Source organism: Onychomys torridus, chromosome 3, assembly GCF_903995425.1.
Source record: "Onychomys torridus chromosome 3, mOncTor1.1, whole genome shotgun sequence".
Taxonomy (NCBI): Eukaryota; Metazoa; Chordata; class Mammalia; order Rodentia; family Cricetidae; genus Onychomys; species Onychomys torridus.
Window position 1 is genome coordinate 130,437,435 of NC_050445.1, and position 10,869 is coordinate 130,448,303.

The following is a 10,869-nucleotide window of genomic DNA, read 5'->3' on the forward strand; positions in this document are numbered from 1 at the left end:
GTCTGTGTTGTGATCTGTGTGAGGCTGACTCCAGCACAGGTTGTGACCTGACTATGAAGAAGTCCTCAGGGCAGTGGGCTGTGTTTTGGGCACATGCAAATCAGCAAAGTCTGTTCACAGTCAAAGGACTGGTCAGATCAGTGATTTATTAAAGACCTGTGATCCTTTTGTGTCTCAGATCACAGAGGCAATACAAGTTTATTTGTATGGAATATGCTCCTGTTTAAAGACTAAAGTACCACACCAGTCTATGAGTTACACCTATTTTTATTTCTGTCATTTTCCATAAAAGATTTCCTGTTCAAATTTCCTCCATGACAGGAGCTGTTATACAAGGTACAGTTCAAAATAGTATGTGAATGGTTACAGGGTACTTTCATAGGGATCTGTAGAAGTTATTAAGATGGTGAGCTTCATCTTTTTTTTAATGTTTATATGTGAGTTTGAATTTTAATTGTAACATTTCAGCTTTAACTTTCCTCCTTCTAAAACTTCCCAAATGCCCCTCCCTCCTGCTCTTCTTCAAATTCAAATCCATGTACTTTTTTTTTTTACAATAGTTGTTATTGTATGTGTGTAAGAATATATATATTCTTAAATATAAACTGTTAGGTCTGTATAATCTTACTATTATGTATGTTTCCAGGGTTAACCATTAGGCCATGGATAACCAATTGGTGTGCTCCTTCCTGGGGAAGAAGATGACTCCTTCCAGCTTTGTTTAATTGTCTGTAGTTCTTTCTATAGAATGGAAGCCCCATGAGCTTTTCACACTCAGTTTTATAGGTTTACAACGTGTTCATATCATATTTGGGCTGTCACATGGGTGAGACTTTATAGTTATAGCTTTGATGTTATTAGGAAACACAGTCTCAGAGAAAAATCCTTTGTCCTCTGGCTCTTACAATCTGTCTACCCCCCTTTCCAATATGTTTCCTGAGCCTTGAGTACAGAAGTGTTTGTAAATTTATCCATTTGGGACTGATTTTCACAATTCATCAAGTACCATTTTGCCCTAATGATTCCCAGAAGAGTAAATGAATCATATAGGAAGACATGGTTTATTAAGGACAGGATCTCACATAACTCATTTTTTCAGGTAAACAGTATTATTTTATAGTATTTGTGACAGCTCTGATACTAAAGAACTACTATCAAGGCCAGAGAAAGTCATAGGTTTTCTCCTTTTCCATCCTTGATTAGGCTAGGTTGTATGCATGCCCAATGTTCCTGTGAGTCTTCAGATTATTGCATCTGACTTCTATTCTCTCTTACTATAAGTTATTGTCTTTAAGAAATATGACTTTTTCTGTCTGAAATATCATTCATGCACTTGAATGTACAATTATTCCTAACCTTGCCTATGCTGTGGTTACCACATTTCTTCTAGATACTAAAAGGATATGCCTTTTATTCTATGTTTAGAGCAGAGGATCACAAGGTATGTGGAGAGAAGCATGTACAAAAGTTAAGGTAGAAGTTACACATGGGGAGTGATATCCATAGTGGTGTCCAGAGTATGTTCCCAATAGGATTAAGAATGTGATGAACTTATTGTGAGTTTCCATGAAGGATTGAATGGAAAGAGTTTTACATTTTCAGGTAACCACTCTATATGAGATAGAGTTCTGCCAGGACCTTTATGAAAATGATAATGACACAAGAGTGTCATAAAAAAGAATAGGTAGATGGATATGTTAAGAAACTTATTGACCTGGAGATTGATGACAAGAATGACTCTGACATATGTATTCATAGTGTTTGCTCTGAGAGATTTTATATAAAAGAGTCTGCAGTGCAGATTAAAATCATATCCTATGTCCTGATTCTATCCATTAATATAATTATATTTCATGTAGTGATAACACATGTATGCTTTGATTAAGCAATTAAATTATGTTCACAAACATATAGAATCTATCAAAATGGTAATTTTTTCAGTGTTGGAAGTAACTGACTTGAAAAAAATAGAAAGAGTTCATTCCCATAGATTCATACCATTAACAATGCTTAAGATAGAAAAAAAATGGACAAAAGAGACTTTTCCATAGCCAAGGAAAAGTCACACTTTGCCTGTATTTTCACTTTCTATAATGATTCTTTGATGTCAGCTTTATTATGTCCAATGTTTTCTATCAGACTTACTGACTGATTTCTTCCTAGGCCCTTTATGTTCCCAATTTTGTAAACACTTTAGGGTGATAACCAGTACCCTCCATTCAGGTTATAAGAAACTGTATTCCACCATCAGCTCTGCACTGGACTACAATGGGTGGGTGGAAAAGATAACATGTGTGATGTTAATCCTCCTGTCTAGGAAGGTCATTATTGTTCCAGGCTAATATTCCAGAAGAGGCTTTTCTCCATCTACAAAAAAAAAAAAAAAAAAAAAAGCAGGGGGGTTGTGGGATCTCCAGTTTCCACTGATTAACTGTGGATATAAAATATGTGAAATAAGCTTAGACCACTCTCACAGAAGTGGACAGGAACTAGGAGAAAATACTGGATGACAAGTGAATAAGAAACTAGAAACTTCTCTTGTCGCTAGTATGACAGTGTTACTGGACAGCAGTCCAAATGCTGGTGATTTTGACTGATAGACAATATTGTTGCCTGCTTCAGCTAAAGAGACAGTCTAAATGAAGACAGGACTGGGTCTTCGCCAAGTGGAGAAGAGAAAAAAAAAAAAAAAAAAAAAAAAACGAACAATGATTAATGAGTTATAAAGCCCTCAGAAAAAAACAAATGACTTTAACCTTGGACAGTTTCTTTCTGTGAATGATCAAGAAACATTAGGAAGAACAATGAGGATATAATACATAAATATGTGCAGAACACACACCTTTGGGGTCCAATTCTTGCTACTAAGAAGTAAGAAAATACTGTGCTAGGATGTATCTTAACTGATGGACGTCTTGCCTACTATGAAAAAAGAATCCTTTATTACAGACCCAGCATTGAGTGAACATTGCCTGGTGGTGCATTCCTGTAGCCCTAGCTCTTGGGAGTAGAAGGCAGGAGTGTCAACAGTTCAAAGTTATCCTCAACTACAAGTTTGAAACAAGGCAGACCTACATAAAACCCAGTCTTGATCAGGAAAAAAAAAGTCTAATTAAACTAGTTGGGAAATATTGATGACTATGTATTAAATATAGTTTCAAAAGATAATGGAGTAGGGAGTTTATTACTTCCTACAAAAAGTTCATTCCAAATTTGACTTAGTTCAAATAAAGCCCTGTTGATTAGAAATGGTATTAACCAAGGATAAAGTTAATATATCTAGTCCCTGGGAAACCCTAAGCATATATACATTTAGAACTTAAATTTGCCAATGTTATGACAAAGCTATCTAACAAAAAATATTTTATAGTTCTATGACATATTTGAAGCTTTTCCAGGTATCGTAGTTAACATGGTGCATCGTGAGGCGTTTCCTGTGTGGTCATCTAGCTGCCAGGGTATTGCAGCTACTGTTGCTGCAACTAAGAGTCAAGCAAAATCACCGACACAACAAACCAGAATGCAGGGAGTATTGAACATGGAAAATCTAAAGGAAGGATGAGTACATTGAACAAGTAATGAGTAAAAATATATTTTTTAAATTATTAAGTTCAATAATTTTATGTATGAATATATTTAAGCACCTCTGTATGTTAGTGTGTATATTTGTGTGCACTTACAAAATCTAAAATTTAAAGATTAGATAATACAATATTCTCAACCTACATATTAGATAGTATAATGAAGAGGCTTTGTCATAATTCAAAAGTTTTACAATTTTCTTACATTAGAGTTTTTTTTATTAAGCACACCTATTTCCATAGTGCTTTACATTCTACAAAAATGCAGCAAGATACTACCATCAATATTCCCCACTCTAAGAAGAGCTGACAGAAAACTCTGCTCTCATTCTTTAGTTCTTCCCTATGAAGACAGAGACCATCACTGATGAAGGATTACTGTGGGATAGAGTTTCTGTTCCTCAATTAATTGGAAACAGTTATAAAAATATGAATTCATAAGTGCTGCATATTTTCTCAAAATAGATATGTTAGTAGAAAGCAAGTTTCCAGCATATCTTTATAACACATACTATGTAAAGAAGAAAAACATGTTGACAAAAAGTAGAGGATGAAGAGGAAAGGAGAAAAGGAATGAAAGAAATAAGGATGGAAGAAGGAAAGAAAGGAGGGAGGAAGGGAGGAAGAGAGAACAAAATAAAGGAAAGAAGGAAGAAAGGTTGGAAGGAGGGAGGAAGGGTGGAAGGGATGGAAGGAAAGTAGGGAGGGAAGAAGAAAGAAAGAAAATAAATAGAAGAGAAGAGAAGAGAAGAGAAGAGAAGAGAAGAGAAGAGAAGAGGGGAAAAGGTGCAGATTATAAACTAAAACTTCCATGAGTAAAACAATGCTGAGTTTGAGCTTGAAGCCTCCTGTTTTCACTCACTACACTGAGGAGCAGCAAGTTGACAGTTTGCTCCAGCAAACCCATCTTGTTCTCTGGTTTCTGTCTCTGACTACAAACTTCTCTTTTCTAACTTCTTTCTCTTAAAAGCAAGCTTGAAGCCGGCGGTGGTGGCACACGCCTTTAATCCCAGCACTCGGGAGGCAGAGCCAGGCAGATCTCTGTGAGTTCGAGGCCATCCTGGGCTACCAAGTGAGTTCCAGAAAAGGCACAAAGGTACACAGAGAAACCCTGTCTCGAAAAACCAAAAAAAAAAAAAAAAAAAAAAAAAAAAAAAAGCAAACTTGAGCCATCTGTGGTTTCTGGGTAGTAAATATACAAACAGAAGGGTGTAGGGGAGGATATTCTTGGCTCATAAATGCATCTGTGGTTTCACTTATTTGTAGTATTTAAATTGGTAATAGTGTGTTTATGGGGGGAGGTTGTTTGTTTTGATTTTTCTCTACAGTGTTTCACTGTGCTGGTCCAGAATATACCTCACACGTTTCCTTATAACTAGGCATAATTTGATCTACTTGGACAAGAGGTTCTACTCCGCAATGTATATTTTTTTTAATGATAAAATACAACTAAGATGACTTTAAAGTGTGTTGGAAAACTTGGGGCCCCAGGTCTGCCTCCCCTAGATCAGGCAGCTGCCCAACTAATTCTTTGCTCATCTATCCAGTCTAATCAAATGGACTTGTGCTCACAAAGCCCTGGGAAAACCAGTGTACCAACCAGTGTGTAATCTGGAACTCGGGTATTTTCAGGGATATCCTTAGAAGTTACATGCTGAAAACCCACATTTCTGAAAGAGAAATAAACATTAATATTGATTTTGTAGCGGCTTGGGGTGCTGATCCTCCTGAGCCATAGTTGTTATAAACAGAAGTGAGTTTCTAGAAGCTGTTCGCATCTCTGAAAATAACAAATTTTCAGAGTCACCAGCTTCCAGGGGCTGTGTCAAGGAAGTACGATCTGACCAGTCTCACAGAAGTGCTCACAGTACTGGTGACATTGTGGGTGCTTAAGTAGATAAAGAACCTGGGAACCTGTTTCTTTTGTTTATATTTTTACAATGGGTTTCAGTACTGAGACTGGTGTCCTTGACTAGATAAACCTGTTAATATTGCCTTCTTCTGGGCAAATGGGTAATAGGCTAAATTGGAGCCCAGAGGAAAAAAACTACAAGGATACCAATCATTGCATTTCCTACTCTGCTTGCTAAACAAACAAACAAAGAAAAAACAAAGCAAAACAAAACAAAACACCTCATGGAAAGCCGAAGCGTGGGAATTCCTCACTCAGCCTGATCACAGAAAGAGGAAAACTTGTGCCGAAGCAGTCAGATACACGTGTGTAAACACAAAAACACACTTTACATAAACACGCACAATTCTTGCTCTCAAGAAATAAGGAGCCAGGCAGTGGTGGCCCATGCCTTTAATCCCAGAACTTGGGAGGCAGAGCCAGGCAGATCTCTGATTTCAAGGCCAGTCTGGGCCTCAAATCACTAATTCTTGGTAAATTTCAACAACAGTCTTCAACACAAATATAAATGGGGCTCAAATGAAAGAAGAAAAAAAAACACAGTTAAGTTGCCAAATTTGTTTTATCTTATAATCATTTTGTTTAACTTTCCCATGTTATATATGAAGAGATGGATAATTTTTATATTGTAGAAAATATCTGTGAGACTCGATAATAAAAGCATGGAACACATAGTAATTATGTAAAGAACACTGATGCCTTAGAAAATTACATGTGGCTAGTAAAATCTTCTGTAACATCTTAACCCAAAAGTATCTAAAAGTCCATAAAACTGAACACTGTGTATTTATGGTTATTTGTAATAAAAAATAATGCTTCATTATGGATCATGGATATATTTAGTCTCCACATCATTTGGAATGTACCCATGCCTCAGAACACACAGGTGATTTACACAGAAACATATGGTCACTGATGTTGAGGAAGAACTTTCAGAACTTAAATAATATCCTTTCTATATGAAAATCTAATCCAATAGAAAAACACATGGCATACAAAACAGAAGAGGGACAGATCCAGAAAGGATCTGAGGGTTGACCCGAAGACACTCTCACATGCAGATGGCAAAGGATCTCACCAGGTTATATGTCACCTAGAGAACATTCATTTAAGAGAAACTAAGTTGATGTATTTTTTTTTCCACAAGAAATGTTCCATGTTTCTTGTCAAAATGCAAAAAATCGTAAGAAGATGCCATCCATCTTGTCTGAGAACAGAAGAGACCCACAATTTCTGGGAGGCAAAATCCTCTCCACTTCTGTGAGCTCCCCTTTAATATTCAAATTAGTATATCTAACATCAATGATTTCAGAAAACACCCACATTGATTATCTTACTGTTCTTGGGATCAGAATTTTTAGAGTTAAAAATCCAAGAGTCAGAATGGCAGAGTTCCTCTGGAATTCAGGCTGACATGATCTGATTCATGACTTTGAGCTCCTAGATAATCCTGCATTCCCTTCTCCACATCCAGTTCTTCTCTAACACCAACATGCCCTTTTATTGACACAGCTCCTCCCAACTGACATCCCTCTGATTCATATGGAATGTTGAGATATAAACTGTCTCACTTTGAATTTTCAGTCTCACCTCCCGATATCCTAACTTTTAATTCAGTTACTTTTGTCAAATTCACTAATGCTATTCACATTCCTAGTGTTAAGACTGAGCATGTAGAATTCTTTTGGGGTGAACTTGTTTTCCTGTGAACAATTTTGATGAATGTGGCTGAGCCATTCTGCTCTAAAGAAGAATGTAAGCTCAAGATACAGCTCAATGAGGAGTCAGCCCAGCCTGGTAGACTAGGTTGAGGCAGGTCCATTCCCCTCCTCCCTACACTAAGGCTGGAAGGGCAGGGTGGATTGGGTGGGGAGGAAGGCTGGGGAGTGGGAGGAGGGAGGACAGGGGTATCCGAGGCTGATATGTAAAATTAAATTAATTATACGATAAAATTTTAAAAAAAGACTTGAACAACAACAACAACAACAAAAAGTTACAGCACAATGAGACAAGAAATCTAGAAGATATATAGACTTCAAGCTTGCTGATACATGGCCAAAGGCTACATGACTCTCTGACTCTACTATGTGTTCTGCAGACAGAAATGCATGTACAGTGACTTGTTAGAGAATTCTTTGATTTTCCATTCCAAGTAGAAGATTTGCTGCTTAATTACAAACAGTGTATATCCATATTGTGAATCCATGTGTTAAGGAGAGTCTTTGGTTTTACATGCCAGCAAAAATAATTTCTACTAAAGTACAAATTTTAAAAAGACACACTTTATGGTAAATCATCTGATCTTTGGTAAACACTGTAGTATATAAGTCAAGTTTTATTTCTTAGAAGGGTTACCCTGTCAGGTAAAATTTTTAATTTATCCAGCTACAAAAGAGAAAAAGTGGCAAGAAGTAAGCCTAAATATACCCTCAATGTATTAAGCTTTGGTTACTGTATTACTTGGAGTCCTTCAAATATACAGCTTTCTTTGAAAACATCATAATGAGTAGATGTAAAACTCTAGGAAGAAAAAGAGCGAATTGAGTAGGAACTAAAAATGGAATTAAAGTCCTTTAGCTTATAATCTTCCAAAGAGTTGGACTAGAATTGTAGTTTAACATGCTTCTGGGTTATTCCAGATGAGTGAAGTGAGGAGACAGGCGGGGTGCGCATTCACCTGAAACCAGATCTGCACAGGACAGTTTCATTCAAAATGTACTGATATTTAGGTGCCTAGACAATCATCATTGGGACTAATACATAAACTGCAATGCCCATCTGACTACCAATAGACAAGCATTATTTTTCTGGAGTCACCAGGCTTCATAGAGCATGTGTTGAAGGCACAGCTTATTGCTCTTCAACATTAACATATTTGTTATATTCAGTGTCCCAATCAAGCCCTTACTGCTTAAACTGTCTATCCTAATAGGGTAGATAGTAGAATAAAAAAAGAACCTATGATGTTATATGCACTATATAGAGAGCCAAAGCATATGAAAAGAGCTATTTTGATGGGACCTTGTTATGGTCATGTGGAATACAAGATGAAACTTCTCCATACAAGGGAAGATTTGATAACATAAGAGAAAGAGAAATGATTTTGTGTAGCAAATACAGATATGTATTTATAGGCTTCAATAAGCTGATCAAATTGTTTGGTAGATATTGAGAGAATGAAAGAAGTAGATATTCTCAGTGACTTAGGGAATCTTGCCCCTTTTTTGTGGGGGTTGTGGGGTCAACGTATATTATTAGGATCTCTTTTGGGCTTTTGAGGAGTTAGAATATCAGGGTTCAAGCCAGAAATGTTTGGCTCATTACAACTAGGATAAGTTGAATTCTGGTTTTATAAAAGGCTCTCAGAATTGTACTTCTTATGTACACAAACCATCTAATGGTAGTTTAGTAGCAAACATCTAGGATTGTCAGGGCTCAGTTAAAATACAAACACTTCAAGCCTGGAAGATGGCTCAGTGGTTTAAAACACTTGAAAATTAAACCTGTCAAGTGACCTGAGATCAATCCCTTTGATACATGGAATCCACTAAAAATGTGGATACAGCAGTGCTCATCTAAGTATCAATCAGGTCAAATAGGAAGCTGAGACAGAATCACTGGAAGCTTGCAGGACAACTAACAGGGTGTAAGAGTACCCAGCACAGCAGCAGGAGGAGTGGGATCCCTGTCTGTATACAAGATGGAAAGTTGACCTCTGGCCTCCATACATGCTCTGTGATATGCACATGCACATCTTCATACATAGACTTGAAACATACATACATAAATATATACATACACACACACACATCTTTGATCATTCATACTCTCCCATTATCTTCCCTTATTCTTATCTTCCTCCTCTCAGTGACATTCCCTTTCTTCTTCCTGACAAGTCTTCCTATTTCCATGTCTTTTTCATTTCAGATGTTCAGTCACCATCCTTAATAAAAATGTACCCAAGACAAGCACAAAGAGGAACAGGGAGTGATAAAAACAGCACATCGCTTATATATCCCTACACTGAAACTGTTTTTGACTCATAGAAAGAAACATGTTATATGAAATCAGATCCTTCTGCTCCTCTCAGTCTTAAAAATCTGAGCATTCTTGTACTTATGCTGAGTCTCTGAGATGAGCCCAGCCAATCCTGCAGGTGGCTCCAGCCCCACACAACCCTGCTGATTTGCATGTGATCAGAGCACAGCCCACTTCTATGAGGATTTCTTCAGAAGGTGTTGACTCCAGGTGCAGAAGTCATTCTCAGTAAGGATACAGCATCAACATGAGGGTCCTTGGTGAGATTCTGGGGCTGCTGCTGCTCTGTTTTTCAGGTAAGGAAGACAGACATGGAGAATAGTATGATGAGTGCTGCCTGACTTTTAAGGGAGTTATGTCATAATATGGTTAACACCACATGTTTGTTGTATATTTCCAAACACAGGTGTGAGATGTGATATCCAGTTGACCCAATCTCCATCTACTCTGTCTGCATCTCTTGGAGACAGAGTCACCATCACTTGCCGTGCCAGCCAGAACATTAATAGTTGGTTAGCCTGGCACCAGCAGAAACCAGGGAATGCTCCTAGACCCTTAATCTATAAGGCATCCAGCTTGCATACGGGGATCCCATCAAGGTTCAGTGGCAGTGGATCTGGGACAGATTACTCTCTCACAATCAGCAACCTGCAGCCTGAAGACACTGCCACTTACTATTGTCAACAGGATAGTAGTATTCCTCTCACAGTGATACAAGTCATAACACAAACCTCCCAGGAGTGCAGTGAAGTAAGACTGAGCTGCCTCAGCTGCTCATCTTAGTGCTTGCACCTGATAATATGTTCTTATAATACTCACTTGAACTTTGAAGGTCACTGTAGGGAAGGTAGAGAATTGTCAGTGTGGCCCTTCTGCTCTTAACCTTCATCTCAGGCCCAAGAGCACGGACAGATCAAAATATCTCACAATTTTCTTAAAAGTAGTTTCTCTTACTTTAGTTTAGTGATCCTAGCTCTGCTATCTTTACAATTCATACAGCAACATGACACCTCTAGGGATACCTCAAGAAAGGTGATTTTAACTCATGGACCTCCTATCCAGATAACAGCCCCTCACAGTCTATGCCATGCCCTTTTGACGATGCAGCATCTCCTACAGCTTGCATTTCAAATACCTGACTCCAATTATGGATATGATTATGGTGGGTTCCAGAATATTCAGTTGTGTGAGCCCAAGCTGGGGGAGGTAGTTCAATGGGGACAGACTCCTGAGTGTATATTATCTCTGGATGTTTCAAATGGAACTCTTGTTTTCAGACCCACCATGTTGTTAATACAGTGACTCCAAATGCCTTCCCTCAATTTACTGCCTGAAGGC

General features: G+C 37.8%; 1 gene segment (V, D, J or C); it reads left to right on the forward strand.

The window, feature by feature from the left end:
• Positions 1-9,778: 9,778 nt before the first annotated feature.
• LOC118580233 lies at positions 9,779-10,314 on the forward strand. The segment is given in 2 exon segments: positions 9,779-9,827; positions 9,938-10,314. Coding segments are annotated over 2 exon segments (426 nt in total).
• Positions 10,315-10,869: the final 555 nt, after the last annotated feature.